This window comes from Salvelinus fontinalis, chromosome 19 (genome assembly GCF_029448725.1).
Source record: "Salvelinus fontinalis isolate EN_2023a chromosome 19, ASM2944872v1, whole genome shotgun sequence".
Lineage (NCBI taxonomy): Eukaryota > Metazoa > Chordata > Actinopteri > Salmoniformes > Salmonidae > Salvelinus > Salvelinus fontinalis.
Window position 1 is genome coordinate 7,821,294 of NC_074683.1, and position 15,261 is coordinate 7,836,554.

At 41.7% G+C, this 15,261-nt stretch overlaps 4 protein-coding genes across 7 annotated transcripts in view; 1 reads left to right on the forward strand and 3 right to left on the reverse strand.

Moving 5' to 3' along the window:
* The window catches only part of LOC129816288 (E3 ubiquitin-protein ligase ubr3-like), a 44,529-nt gene extending 40,591 nt beyond the window's left edge, over positions 1-3,938 (reverse strand). For both annotated transcript variants that reach the window (XM_055870582.1, XM_055870581.1), the window contains exons 1-2: positions 3,091-3,938; positions 94-233 (exon numbers count right to left, since the gene is read on the reverse strand). In XM_055870582.1, coding sequence (XP_055726557.1) covers positions 94-233; positions 3,091-3,524 — 574 coding nt within the window. In that variant the 5' untranslated portion in view covers positions 3,525-3,938. The remainder of the gene's footprint in view (positions 1-93; positions 234-3,090) is intronic.
* Positions 3,939-3,987: 49 nt separating this feature from the next.
* mettl5 (methyltransferase 5, N6-adenosine) lies at positions 3,988-8,435 on the forward strand. The gene is made up of 7 exons (XM_055870588.1): positions 3,988-4,367; positions 4,602-4,716; positions 4,794-4,978; positions 5,054-5,136; positions 5,226-5,277; positions 6,266-6,315; positions 6,732-8,435. Exons 1-7 carry the CDS (start codon positions 4,268-4,270, stop codon positions 6,771-6,773), a joined length of 627 nt encoding a protein of 208 aa, XP_055726563.1. The 5' UTR covers positions 3,988-4,267; the 3' UTR covers positions 6,774-8,435.
* Positions 6,385-9,903, reverse strand: LOC129816291 (lupus La protein homolog B-like). Its single transcript, XM_055870587.1, has 12 exons — positions 9,721-9,903; positions 9,135-9,198; positions 8,927-9,030; positions 8,646-8,820; positions 8,446-8,553; positions 8,219-8,322; positions 8,049-8,120; positions 7,918-7,960; positions 7,547-7,684; positions 7,271-7,460; positions 7,077-7,193; positions 6,385-6,951 (listed from the first exon to the last, which is right to left on the reverse strand). Exons 2-12 carry the CDS (start codon positions 9,189-9,191, stop codon positions 6,857-6,859), a joined length of 1,203 nt encoding a protein of 400 aa, XP_055726562.1. The 5' UTR covers positions 9,192-9,198; positions 9,721-9,903; the 3' UTR covers positions 6,385-6,856.
* A 1,465-nt stretch (positions 9,904-11,368) lies between these two features.
* Positions 11,369-15,227, reverse strand: klhl23 (kelch-like family member 23). 3 transcript variants are annotated; one of them, XM_055870584.1, is made up of 4 exons: positions 14,499-15,227; positions 12,850-14,079; positions 12,391-12,543; positions 11,369-12,301 (listed from the first exon to the last, which is right to left on the reverse strand). In XM_055870584.1, the coding sequence occupies exons 2-4, from the start codon at positions 14,072-14,074 to the stop codon at positions 11,991-11,993; spliced, it is 1,689 nt and encodes a 562-aa protein (XP_055726559.1). In that variant the 5' UTR covers positions 14,075-14,079; positions 14,499-15,227; the 3' UTR covers positions 11,369-11,990. The 3 variants fall into 3 exon arrangements, with proteins under 3 accessions (XP_055726559.1, XP_055726558.1, XP_055726560.1); XM_055870583.1 differs by having other exon boundaries at positions 14,434-15,227; XM_055870585.1 differs by having other exon boundaries at positions 12,111-12,266; positions 14,434-15,227.
* Between the last annotated feature and the right edge of the window lie 34 nt (positions 15,228-15,261).

The following is a 15,261-nucleotide window of genomic DNA, read 5'->3' on the forward strand; positions in this document are numbered from 1 at the left end:
TCTCCACCATGTTTTGTTCTCAGAGGGCTGTTTAATTGCAATCAGGTGCTTTTAGGGTATTCTGTAGACATAGTGCGATGCTGTTTCTCCCACCTGGTTCAGTGTATCCATCCCTTAGGTACTGTATGATACAGATGATGAAGCGAGAGAGGACCATCTCTGACATCAGTAGTAAGTCTCGGGGCACTGAAGGAACATTCTCCCCGGTTCTTAACCGATGCCGTCTGCAAAACCTGACAGAACAACATCCATATAAGTTTATTTCATAAAGGGCCTCCCGGGTGGCGCAGTGGTCTAGGGCACTGCATCGCAGTGCTAACTGCGCCACCAGAGTCTCTGGGTTCGCGCCCAGCCTCTGTCGCAGCCGGCCGCGACCGGGAGGTCCGTGGGGCGACGCACAATTGGCATAGCGTCGTCCGGGGTAGGGAGGGTTTGGCCGGTAGGGATATCCTTGTCTCATCGCGCTCCAGCGACTCCTGTGGCGGGCCGGGCGCAGTGCGCGCCAACCAAGGGGGGCCAGGTACACGGTGTTTCCTCCGACACATTGGTGCGGCTGGCTTCCGGGTTGGAGGCGCGCTGTGTTAAGAAGCAGTACGGCTGGTTGGGTTGTGCTTCGGAGGACGCATGGCTTTAGACCTTCGTCTCTCCCGTGCCCGTACGGGAGTTGTAGCGATGAGACAAGGTAGTAATTACTAGCGATTGGATACCACGAAAATTGGGGAGAAAATGGGATAAAATTAAAAAAAAAAGAAAAGAAAAAAAAAAGTTTATTTCATAACCAAGAGAAGTACCTAAAATAAATTGTGGAAGTATTTGGGAACAATTACAGGACAACCTATCTAATGGACACAAGCAGTGTATTTTCTCTTCCTTTGATAGTGCAAGATGTGCATTTTAAGTTAGGCTAGTAGTATATCTTACTGCCTTTAATAAAATGTCATGCAATGTCATCCATCAGAAAAAAATAACTGCAGAAGAGTAAACTAATAACTTAAAGGAATGGTGGGGAGTAAGCTGCAAAAAAGATATGTTAAAGAGCAACTGCCCCTAAAAAACGAATTCTCATTTAGAAAAGAACCTATGTGGCAACGATACGAGTCAGAAGCATTTATTCTGTCAAAATTGACTAAAGTGTAAATAGTGTCATAAAGTCATTGTCATCCAAAACTGAGTTGTGGGACTTGTGGTCGTGACTTGCGTCAGAACACAATTGAAGGTTTGGTTCGTTTCAATTCTGCCCACAAGTAATCATCAATTCGGAGTGCAGCTGCAAGACCCAATCGTAATGCCCATGGTAAATGTGGGTTGACTTTGGTAATCCCTATGGGGCTAGTTACAGACCATCTAAATTACACCATGTACATAGGACAATTATAAAATTCCAATAATCCAAATTTCAATGACTTAATGTATTTTGAGTTAAAAATTCAATATTTGTATATGAAATACTTTATTTATTTTTATTTTATCCCCTTTTCTCCCCAATTTTCGTGGTATCCAATCGCTAGTAATTACTATCTTGTCTCATCGCTACAACTCCCGTACGGGCTTGGGAGAGACGAAAGGTCGAAAGCCACGCGTCCTCCGAAGCACAACCCAACCAAGCCGCACTGCTTCTTAACACAGCGCGCCTCCAACCCGAAAGCCAGCCACACCAATGTGTCGGAGGAAACACCGTGCACCTGGCCCCCTTGGTTAGCGCGTACTGTGCCCGGCCCGCCACAGCAGTCGCTGGAGCGCGATGAGACAAGGATATCCCTACCGGCCAAACCCTCCCTAACCCGGACGACGCTAGCCCAATTGTGCGCCGCCCCACCGACCTCACGGTCGCGGCCGGCTGCGACAGAGCCTGGGCGCGAACCCAGAGACTCTGGTGGCGCAGCTAGCACTGCGATGCAGTGCCCTAGACCACTGCGCCACCCGGGAGGCCCCAATATTGAAATATTTAATAAGAAAACTAAAAGGTGCACAAAATGAAAATATTGTCTTGTTTATTGGTGGTCCCTAAATAGCCCCAGAGATAGGCTATCCAAAGTCAATCCAACTTTGCAAAGGGCGCACACCAGACTGAAGCTAATTGGCAGAATAATAACTTCCCACCTGCAAACACACACCCACATCAAACCACACCCCAAAACCAACTCACGTTTTAATTGAACCATGGCCTCTAACATTTCTTAATTAACCAAATATTTTTTTTTTAAAGAGGCCAAATCAGGAAGTGCAGTCGCCCTTTAAATCTAAACATGAGCTGATTTGTTACATGTGATCGAGTTATTCTGCAGGGATTTTTGTTGTTGTTGTATTATCCTAGAAACCTTGTAGGATTAGTTCATTTCAATAGCACAGTATTTGCATTAAGAATATAAAATGCAAACATATAAAATGCAAGTATTAAGTTGTTCAATTTGATTCTTAAAGGTAAACTGTTTCTGTTGCGAGACGTAATAAATACACCTCTGCTGTGTTTATAGCCATTGTTCAAAGCTGTGTGTACTTGACTAGATTGCTGGGGTTGGGTCCTATGACAGGGACGTGAACTAGCCTCTGGTGTTTTGTTAGCTAGCTAACGCCCAATTCATTTATTTTTTCCAAATAATTTGTATTTTCAATAATCAGAGCTTTTTCAGAGCTCCAATTCGTGAAAAAAAATATCCGAATTGGGATGCCTGTCTAAACGCAGGCTAACTAGTGCCCCCATAAAAATAACATGTTTGGGTTTTGTATAGCTAAATCAAAAGACTAATGTTTTTTTCAATCAATAGCATGTTCAGTGACAGATGTGAGTAAAATTAAAATGACCTGTCAAAACGGCACAGTTGCTATATAAACTAGACTCAGTAAGGCAGCATACTCCCAACTAGGTAGAACTTTGCGAAATAGCTGTTAGCCAGCAAACTAGGCATTATCATGACGAGCTAGCTGTTTGCCAGCAAACTAGGCATTATGACCCATACTAGGCCCCATACATTTTTTAAAATTGTTTGATTATGTCAGTTATTAAGTATTATCAATTCATTAGAAAATGTCACTACAATCTAGCTAGCCAGTTGGCGTTAGCTAGCTAGCGCTCTTATGCTAAGGACTTACCCAGTTTCTCGCATGACATTACTATCTCCACAGTCACAGGCCCCACCAGCCTGGCTCCTGAACATATTGAAATCATGGCCTGTGTGATCGCCGTTGTTAAAACACTCTGCGCAGAGTGACATGCAAGGAGAAATGCCACAAGTCCGACAGCGGTATGCCACAAAATTGGCTGTCCAAACCAAGCCACATAGAGTAGCATTGTCATAGGACCGGACCGTTTTGCAGAATTCCTCGAAACCTTCTCCTCCTGCTATTAGACATTTACACCAGTCAAGAGCCTCGGTGTCTGCCGCTGGCTTTTCTGGATTAAGAACAGAATCAAGCAGCTCTTGAAGTTGTCGGACACCAGAGCTGTTGTCAGTCCGATTAAGGTCTGACTTTAAATGAGCAGCAGTAGATTTCTTGTCCCGGCGTAGCAGCAACGCCGCCATCATAAACTCTGGCTTGTACACAAATGTATTTTTGTTGTCCTGTTGCTATGTTCTCGTGATTTCTCGCGATACATCTGGTTATTGTGTTCACTGTTAGTGTTCCGCGTCTATTGTGTTAAACCAATGACGTATATAAATCATTGGTTCAAACACACTGACCTGGCTTCATTGCAAATCCACATCCAGTTTGGCAGGTGATCAAGCTGTGTAGTAGTTTCGGCTACTGCTGTCCAGTAGGCAGCTGATCAACCGTGACCATGCAATTTTGTACACCAAAAGTTATATAGACAAACCATCACAACCCACGATTACATTAACCTAGCTAATCCCTAAATATGAAATGACAATGCCAGTGGTGACAGTAACTAGCGGAATCAGAAAATGTTATGCATGTTTTGTATTGCAAAAACACCATGATCATAGAGCTGTACTACTTTTCTTAGCGTCTGTTCCACTTCGGATTGTTTTCATTGAGACCCCACTAATGCGGAAGTGTCACTCTGTACACCATCCCCGGGGCTCTGAAGAGGTGTGTGCTGCGAAATTTAGCTTTCTATGCCATATTCTAGCTCAAATGTGGCCAGCAGAAGGTAAACAATAAAACCAAGTCTTGGATTGCATTTACAGGGAGCAGCTATCGAGTACAATCTAGCTTCCTTGATATCCGTGATCTTCCCGATAGGGCTCTCGGCGTTGAGTGTATGTACCGTTAGCTGTAGCAGGTCAAGGTTTGCTATACAGCCAATATGAAGCTGAAAGAGTTGGAAAGTTGTCTTCAACAAGTGGACGCCTTTGAAGAACCCAAGATTCTTCTTGAACAATATCCAACCAGCCCTCACATTGCAGGTAAGACTACTCCACAATAATCAATATAGGTGGCCCAATAAAGCTATAACATTACAAACGTGTGTTTGTTGTTAACGGTAGACTCATCCATATGACATCACGTAGATGTCAACTACAACAATCTGCCAAAACCTCCTACTGGCTCTTCACGATTTGTTTGCATGCCAATTTGAATTTTGTTGTAATTGAAATTGCTGAGTCTAATTTTAGCAATTTAAACATGTGTCTTTTCAGCATGTATGCTTTATACAATCCACAACACATTTGATGACATCGAGGGCAAATTGGTTGCAGATTTGGGATGCGGATGTGGCGTTCTTAGCATTGGAGCAGCAATGCTTGATGCAGGGTAAGAAAATAACACCAACTGTCTGAATAAAAGTTATTGTACTGGAGTATTTAACCACTCACCTTCTTCTCTTACAGTTTGTGTGTTGGGTTTGACATTGATGAAGACGCACTGGAGATATTCAAAAGGAACTCTGAGGAATTTGAGTTGACCAACGTAGACCTGATCCAGTGTGACATGTGCTCCCTGAGATCCCATGCATATGCCAAGAAATTTGACACTGTGATCATGAATCCTCCATTTGGTACCAAACACAACCAAGGTGAGATCACATTTTAAGGTAATAAAACAACCAATTGATGTGTTATAAACCTTGATTGCTTTCTCAAAAATAAAGGTATGGACATGCAGTTTCTGAGGACCGCTTTAACTATGGCAACAACAGCAGTATATTCCCTTCACAAAACATCAACACGAGGCGTAAGTTGTCAGAACACTCCATGGTGTACTACTCTTTCATCAACCTCTGTCATAAGTGTTGTCTAATTCCTCTTTTTGCCTAATTGCAGCACATACAGAAAAAAGCAAGTGACTGGGGAGTAAAAATGGAAGTAATAGCAGGTAACAGAAATGTCACAATGGAGTTGTAGTACTCGAGTCTCGATTTATTACTTCTGACTCACCTTACTACTGTGACTTGTACTTGATAGGCAAGCTATTAGTAGCACTGGGTGAGCAGAGCAACGAGGGTTGTTCTCTAGCAGTGGGAAGGCTCCGCCTCCAATCATAGGCTACACACCTCTCAAGCAATTCTTGCTTCCTCGTAAACACCAGTCTACTATTTAGCTTTGCCTGGTTAACAAAATTGATATTAAGTTTTTAAAACAGTCTAGCAATTTCATTCTTTCCCCTTGAGTATAGAAAGGTTGGCTGTTTGAATTTGTCATCTCGCTCACTTTCTTTCCCCACAGCATCCCATAGCCAGGTTCTGACAAGTCTCCTTTTACTTTTCACTCTGCAAAAAAAACATGTCACATTACATATCAGTGGGTGAAGACCAAACATTTGAGCTGAGAGCATGTTTATTATTGACAATAATCTCATCAATCTGACAGGAGCAATAGCCAATACTGTCTAGAGAATTTATCCCTTCAAAACATTGATTTGACAAATGTTGAACATTAAATTGTGAGAGCCTGCGTATGAAGGACATGTTTCATAGGCTATTGCAGGCAATTATCACCATTGGGTAACAGGAGAAAAATCTTTGCGTTACTTCAATGCTCACAAATCTTCCCATCAGCCCACCACATTTCTGCTGGGCAGATATCTACCATATAAAGAGGCAAACAACCAGCACTAACCAAAATGTCTAAAGACCCCCAAATCATTCATTTTGCTTTCACTTTGTGCGCAAACCAATGTTCATGTATTTTTTGTTTAACTCCGACCCAGTGACTCAGATTTGAGCACTTGGACTCGATAGTCAGCCATAGGAACTCTACCACCGGTGACTGACTTAGCTAGAGGGACTCAACTACAACACTGCAGTGGAGGTGATGAACAAGTACACCTAACTCAAACCTGACAGTGTTTCTCTCCTTGACAGAGCTAAGATATGACTTGCCAGCGTCCTACAAGTTCCACAAGAAGAAATCGGTAAGAAAAATGTTAAGTCTGTAAATTGTTTTGCCAAGTGCTTTGAACATATGCTTCTGAGAATCTGACTTAAAATCAAAAAACTTTAATGCCTATTCACAAGTAAAAGGAACAAGATCTATGATTTAGGACTCAACCGTATACACTTGATTAAAACTGAGGGAAAAAAAGAATGGCACTGATTAACAAGTTTCTTGTAACATGCACATCTTGTATGGAGGTGACTAAAACAGGCGTAATATGCTCCTGCTGAAATTAAATTATTTGTTTAGATGCAGTCAACACAACTAATGAAATCCATATTAAATAAGAAGTCCCATAATGTTCAGGGTTGAAATTGATAGGTATTGACAATGTAAGAAGCACACCACATTACTGATAAGGCTGAACACTTTCCATTCTAAATTGTTTTCTAGGTTGACATCAAGGTGGACTTTCTACGGTTTTCCACAACATGAAGCGTCCACTGGAATGGAATAAAGTTGTTTTCAATGGGTTTCTTTTCAAATAAAATGCTTCAACGAGACGTGCTAGTACATTTCTAAGACCCATTTTCAGTTTTGACAACTTTTGCAGCTGGAGCATCAGCATCTTTGCACACTCCTTCCAGGGCTCGCTTCTTCGGGCTAGGAGGTGCTATTGGAGAAATGGAAGTTAGAAGGAAAAGATTAGATACTCAATTGTTCCAAAGTTTATAATTGACAGACATGTCTCAGCAGAATCCTATTATTATATTGCGTGATTAACATAAGTACTCTTACCATCATTATCACTATCATCAAATTTGGTCTTTCTGCCTTGGTAGTGTGATTTGCCATCACGTCCACCCCTGTCCCTTCGTCCTCCTCTCCCCCCTCTACCACCTGATTTTCGGCTACCTGTAAAGAGAGGAAATGCACCATCAGATCAGAAATGACATTATGAAGAGAAAAATAAGCGCCTTGAAATCAGTTACCTCTACCACCTCGACGTCTGTTGAGAGATTCCTGTTGGTCTTCAATTATCTTTTTCAGACCTTCCCTCTCAGCATCTCCCTCCATCACCTCCCACGTAACGTCTTCGCCTTTAATTTTCAAGTTTCCTCCACTTGCTTCCTTGGCCTTATCAAGAGCTTCCTTGGCACTCACTCTGAAGAGGATGGTACCCTTTAAGATAGAAAATAATTATTTCCTATGACATTCATTTGTAATTGAGGGGTGGTTCAAAATGTTTATTACACTGCAATTACTACCTCTTTGGCACCCCTGGTGAAATCAATCCATTTGATTTGACCATAACCTGAGAACACCTCGTGAAAATCCTCTCTTGAAACACTGTCAAGATTGCCTGAGAACTTCAACAGGCATCCGGTCTGCTCGTCCAGAGATTTCTACAGTGTAAAATAAAGCAGCGGACCATTAGAACAACTTTAAACCTCCCTGTTTTGGAAAGAAATATACAAATAGGGTCCTGTTCAATAGAAGCAAACAGGAGAAACATGGCTTAAATTGGTGGTGGTGCTACACAAACTTGTCCAATAACAAATGCTACTTTCAAAATGTAAACAACCCTTTCAAAACAATCTCATTTAAGGATGTGTGATAGCACTTCCAGAGATCTTACCATTTCCTCTTCCTCTGCTTGTTTTTGTTTTTCGTCCTTGTCACTGTAAAACAAATTTGGAACAATTTACTTTACCATAAAAATACCCTCCAGAAAAAAAAACATGATTAAAAGGTCAGTAATGTGCTCACTGTTTAGCCTTAGCCTTTGACTCTGCTTTTAACAGTTTTCTATCCTCTGTTTTCTTTGCATGGTAGTCCTCTCTGAAAACAGAAGAGCAGAGTTAATTCTATTCATAGCCTTTTCACCAGTATCAATAGGTCCTATTAGACTTGGTAGCGGTAACTTAGCCTCCACCTACCTTGAAAGTACAATCATTTCATTTTCTTTGAATGATTTGGTGTCTGTGCGTGCTAGGAACTGCTTTGATGCTTCTTCAGTGTCAAAAACCAGGAATACTGAGCCCTGAAAATGGATGGAGATGCTGAGTGTTTTGTATTACACACATTGTGTTTTCATGTACCGTCTTTTAAGCACATGACCAAATAAATTTCCCCCTGGTGGGATAATAAAGTTGATCTGAATCACCTTGAAATTCTTTTGGATATCACGTCTCATCTGAATGTTTTCTATGACGCCTTTCCCTTTCAGCCACCCCTCGATTTCATCAAGGGTTGTCTCCAATGGGAAACCTTTCTGGAAGATCATAGAAAATGTTTAACATACAAACACAGGGCTCCAAACAGCTGTAATTAGGTGCATCTCGAATCTTGGAAAATTCAACGTACAATGTACACAGATTTGTGTTTGAGGGTCTCTTTGTACTTGTCGTCCAGTTCTGGTAAGGGCTTGCTTGAAATTCTCCTGATTTTTGTCTTATCCTCACTCAATTCCAAAAGGCCAGTCTGGGATTTCTTCAGAGACTCAACAATTACACTGTGATTGGTTGTCAAGCATTTCAGCCTGAAAATGAGGGGAAAGTTAGGAATTATGTTAGAGCAAACAATAAACATGTATGTAGGCCTTACCAAGTCAAAAGCTTCAACTAATAAAATTAAATTGCACAAACCTGTTAAACTTGAGCATGGTTTCCAGAGTCACCCAGCCATCATCGAGCTGCAACTGTTCTTTGAGGAACTTGTCTCTTGGAAGGTTGTGATCACCGAAGTAGTACTTTGAAGATGAATAAAAACGTGTCAATCAGGGAAAATCAGCATTATCCAGGTTAGTTGACAGTATATACCACCATATTTGAATATACAGTTACAGTATAATACCTCAAGCTGTTGAGACACCTTCTTCTCAAGTTCAGTCATTTCTTTAATTTCTGCCATGATGAGTCTGAAAAGAATAAGTCAATGGAGTATTTATTAGATCAAAATGTGACAAATCAATATTATTGATTTATAAGCAACACATACGAAATGGAAAATGCTTTAGGGACATGCACTAACAGTGACCGCTAATTACACAACGGACAAGCGCATGAAGTTTGCGTGTGGAAAAGCATTTGCTTACCCACGTTTTCACTACTGACTGAAGACAGTCATGTTACCCAGCCTAGCAAGCTACATAGTACTATAGAAAGCCCATGTGAATTAATTGCTTTCACTAGTGGTTACAGTAACACAGCCTCTAAATTCAAACGAAGACAAGGCCTAACGGGCAGTTTACAGCGTGTCCAGCACGTACATGAAATGCCTCGCTGTCTGCTAACTCTTTACGTTAGCTTGCTAGTTAGCTAGCGTGCAACTGTTTCTTTCTCCACGGGCCTCTAAAATACAAGATAGGACAATTCTATACCAAATAAGATGACTTGCATTGGAAGATTAAACGCTGGTTAATTGTAATATATTTACTTACTGTGATATATTGACTTGCTACCTGTAGAAATTCAGGTTGATCAGAAGGCTTTCTTCCACACACGCTAAATCACGTTGGCAAGCAAGTGGGTTGTCCTGCGTGCTACGGAGATCGTTGAGGGCCAAAACTGCCTTGGTGTGCTGTTTTACCAAAGATGTATAACTAAACCAAGTAAGACCACTGCCTGTCATTTCCAATGGAACAAATTAGTCACAGTGGGCAGAACAAGCAAGGACGTGGGCAGAGCCAAGCACACGCTAGCGAGATCTTATTGGCGCGTTCTAGAATAATTCTGCATATGTCCGTTAGGGAACGCCTACTCTGTGAAGCGCTTGTGTTCAACAACTCAATTCGCCTTTGCACTCCTTCTACACAGCGCGATTTTTAAAAACTTTTGCGAAGGGTAAAGTCTACTAAACTTAGTCCACTCTGTTCATAGTAGATTTTCGTTTTTGGAACAGAAATCTGTATTGAGAGCAACTGTTTCATCGATGAGAAAATTTGCAGAATGTTGGCCAAAATCCATCTGGTTCCATCTTCTCTCAGTGCCCGCCAGTGGGCTTCCTCTCACTACCATATTTGGCAGTGAGTGGAAATGCCAAAGCGGATGCTTCACATTTATACATCCAGTGAAATATCTGTCTCATTGTACTGTGGTTTTACGTTCTGCACTGCAGCCTAGACTACTGTGCAGCGCCGTCTAAATTCTCATTCGATGAGGTTTAACGGTGGTTGGCATCCAATAAATGTTGCATTACCGCCACCTATTAGACTGGAGTATAACTCAATTATACTAAAATGTAGAAATACAACAAATACCCTACCATCTAACGCTAAACTCACTTTTTTTAAATTGTATAAATAAAAATACCATACTCCCCTATTTAAATATATTTAGTCCTACTTCAGGCCAACAGTCTGAAATGATGGGACACCACCACTTAACACACCCTGTAACTCTTCTGATGTCAAGTCACACACACTCAAATACCGCACTGCAGCTGCCACCACAACCTCTATTTTCAGTGACATATGTTCCATCCCTGCAGTACAGTTCATAACCATTACTATAAATGCCAAAAATCCAATCTTACTGAAACATATATCACTTGTTGGTTCATCCCTATGTACTGGTACATATCTACTACTCACAACACTCCTCTCAGGATCCCTCCCCCTTGACCCATCTTCTTCTACTTTCGTCACTGCCTCACCATATGACAACTTCTGTACTACTCTAATCCTGGAAAACTCAACCTGCCAGCTTTCACAATTACCGCTATCCCAGTAATCACTCCTTTCAATTGCTCCCTTTTCTTGAGAGCAAAACAATTTACATCTCTTGCCCACATTCGTTTAACACGGAGCGCCTGCTCGCTCTGACCAGCAGAAACACAAACAACTTTCACAAGACCACTTCTGGTTACCCTCACTAATTCCACAGCACCCAACTCTGTTTTTACCCACCCTCATATTTTACCTTCAAACAGCTGAAAATACAATATTTTTGTTAATTGAAAAGGTTCACAGTGGTTTAGATGGTACAATGATTCTCTACACTATACTTCCTTGTTTTGTCACATAAACTGAAATTAGGCGAACTATTACAATTTCAGCAACCAGGAAATGGCGAAGCAATTTCTGCATATTGCATCTTTAAAGTTACATTTATCAAGTAAAATCAGGTGCACACTGAATCAAACAACCCCAGACTGTTGCAATGTTTAGGCAGTGGTCTGCTTCTGCCTATACATCTTTGCATTCATAATCATCAGTTTGGTTTTTACCGACAGCTGTTGTAGTTCATTCTTTTTACATTCAGAATCAGAGGTCTAAACAAAGGAAACCGGAATAATTGTGCATCCTCCAAACCCCAAGATTCAGATGTATGGTTGATGACATTTGTGCTTCAAATGTAGAGATTTGTCTAAAAACTGCGTGCATATGTAGAGCTCTACCAAGTTAACCTGTCTAAGCCAAAATTACACAACTGGTAATGTTAAGTGCATGAGAACCAGTGTTAGATGTAAGTGGATTGAAAATGATGTGCTCTTTTTGTAATATTAAACCAGCAGCAATCATTTGCCACTGAACATTCATTTTTGGGCAACTGGGTATAAAAGATATTATAAATAATGTAACTTTTTGTAAAAAGATTCTTAGCACCTGTCACACATACACAGCCCCGACCACTCACGGGCCGTATGGCACGAAGGAACTGCATCCATGGGATTCAGTGGATGTTTGTTGTAAAAGTACATTAAAAGACACTACACACTGTAAATGCAAATGCATCCGTGTGTTCTTGCTGGGCTGGGGAGGCTTCCCACAACCTCCCAGGTGTCCAGCTCTGGGTCATACTTCTCAATGCTCTGCAGATACGTCCCCTTTGAATAGGAATATCCCCCGGTCACATAGATGCAGCCATTGATCACTACAGCACCACACTCCATCCTCCTCTCCTTCATCACTGACAACTGCCTCCACTCATCTCTCTCTGGATCGTAGCAGTCTGTGATTGTAGTCTGTCCTCCCACCAAGTACAGCTTGTTGTTCAGAGAAACAGAGCACAGGCCATACTCTGAAAGCATGAATACAATGATTTCCTTACTAAATATTACTGAATACAAATTAAAATAAAATGCCCACTTCCTTCAAAATCTGTCATACCTGGATGAGGACTGATTGTTACAATGTTCCACTCATTTATGTCTGGCCTGTAGGCCTGAACTTTTTCATAGGTGCTGCTTCCTCTGGATCCATAGTGGCCACCGGTCACATAGATTGTGTCATTCATGACACACGCAGTGGCATTTCCTACACCTTTGAAAGAGGAAGCATTTGATCAAAAACAGTGAACAGCCAAAGCAATACTGATTTCAGTAGTGCTACTCAGTAAAATAATTTGCATGTTATTTTAATATGCAGAATAACTTGAAAGTAATTATTTTCAGGTCAATGGCTAAGAATCAAATAGTGAATGAGTGACCAAGATAGCCTTTGGCCCAACCATGTGAAACGGACAAATTCAAGGGCAATACTAGAGCAACACAGACCTGCATGTTTGCTTAGGTGTCTACTCATTGTAACTAACTCCTCTGTATAGTGGTTCTGTTTATGTTTTCATACCTTGTATCATGTTGGCTGTAGGGAACCATTTCTTTTTTAAGGGGTCATAGAATTCAGTGTCAAGTTGTATAGCTCCCCCTCTGTACCCTCCTATGGCATAGATACAGCCGTGTAAAGCCACAGAACAGTGGTAGTATCTGGCAGTGATCATGGGGCATCCCTCAGTCCACTCATCACAATCACCATTATAAATCCAAACTGTGTCCAGGGCTTCAATAGTCTCAGTCATATAACCCCCAGTCACATAAATATTTGCCCCCAGTAAAGATACACTATAGCTCTCTCTTGTCTGGTCAGGCATATCTTTTCCTTGCACCCATGTGTTGCTTATTGGATCCCATATGTGGACTTCACAGAGCGGATGCCAGTAGTACCCTCCAATAACATACATGCTTGAGGACAGTTTCTTTCTGCTCGCTGAAGTCTCTTTGCAGTTGGACTTCAAAGCGTTGATAATCAATGACCTTACTTTTCCCTCATTGCCCAGTAAGCATTGCCTCTGTCCATCCAGGGCAGTCTTGAAGTGCACCTCATCCAGCTCAAGATGGACACAACAGAGTAGGCCCTGAACGTGATCAATACGGTTAACAATGTCATAGGTGACCCATTTGACCACCGCATCCAAGAGAACTTCATCCTTCCATACGTTGATGTTCTTAAGAGACATGACGGAACTCAGCTTGTCGTAGTCCACCTCCAAGAATTCCTCCTGCTGTAGAAGTTCCTCAAACCTGCTGAGCATTACCCTTCGTGCCTCCCGCTCCAGCTCAGGGCAGATGTGCAGCTCAGCAAAAGAGTGCATACCCAGGCAGTTGTCCACATCCAGGAAGCGTATAAGGAAGTCTTCGCAAGCCTTCTTCACTGAGCTGAACTGTAAGAGGTCTGCTGCCTCCAGCAGGCTCTGTACATTTGTCTCAGTGATGTTCACCCTGGAAGTGTATACGTAGTTCACCAAAGCACTCAGAACGTCATAATCAATCCCTGTCAGTTTGATGAGGTTGTTTGACCGCTCTTTCATGTCGGCTGTGAACATGACTTTGAAATAAGAGCTGCGGGCTGACAATGCTGCCTTGTGACAGTAAAATACCTGTCCCGTGGCACATTGTAGGGTGATGTCGGTGAATATGCCACCTAGGTAGAACTCTCTCAGAGCATCCAATAGTTCATTTGGATGGGCGACGTCACAAAAGTCATAAATGTAGCTTCCTTTTCCTTTGTCTGACATAGTGGCTAGAAAATGAAGAGAAGATAGAACATATCATTCATAATTTGTGGCATTCATTTCTTGTGCCATTTTATTTACTATAGGCCTAGAAACAACTAAAATCGGATAGCTTTTAATGGCTTTCTTTACATATTGGCTTCCATCTTTACCACAACATAGGCTACTACAATATTAGGGCTATTTATATCTATACACACATCAGTAGGCTACGATCTGAGAGTGCAATAAAGGCTCTCAAGTAATCAGCACAGGACATGAATTTCTACTCTCACACCACTGGATTCTCTACTACTAAACATTATTCACAACATTGTACCAACCATTAATCTTCAAATCCATATTCCCTCATTCACGCTTACCTTTCCACCGTCTAATGGCATGAATTGCGCTTTCTGGACTGAAACAGGCGCTCGCAGACACTAACCTCAAATTAGCTCTCAGGACCTTTGCAGCACACCGCTGTCCTATTTTGGTATCTGTGTATAGTTGGAGAGGCGCCGGCTGTCACCCTGCTCCATATACTCCAGCCTGCTTCCCAGATAATAGGCTACATACAACCTGCCAAATAGACGCTTTAGCGAATCACCGTTCCCGTTATTCCCTGGACACACATTCTCCAACCACGGCAATGGTTGAGTCGAGACAGCATCGCTACGCACAAGGACAATCCTACCCCAAAGTGAACAAAAAAACGGTATGCTTGGTAGCCTATTTTAATTTAATTGAGGAATTCCCCCACTGCAAAGCCACTTCCCATTCAGTCTCTTTCGTTGCCATGGCAGTTTTAGCCAAATCCTAATAAGGATTACGATTGCATAATCTAAAGAGAGATTGTAGTGTGGTGCCATGAACAAGCGCCACATCAAACCTTATTACCAACACTGATTTTGTGGTTCACAACCTCACTGCTAACTGCTAAGTAAAATAATCTAAGTGATGGACATTGTACTTTAAGCTTCGCTGTTGAAATAACAGGACATTACATTTATTAAATATACAGTATACTAAAGGCTGGTAAACTAACATTGCATATTTCATCTCTATTGCACCCAAGGGAATATTTTATACTAGAAATAGGCTAGTCACCATAGAAACCTAGGGTGCACAGCAAATGCATATGAGTTTATTGGTCAGATGAGATGGATTGTTTTTTTGTTTCCCATTTCAGCTACCTTCCTCCTGGTGTG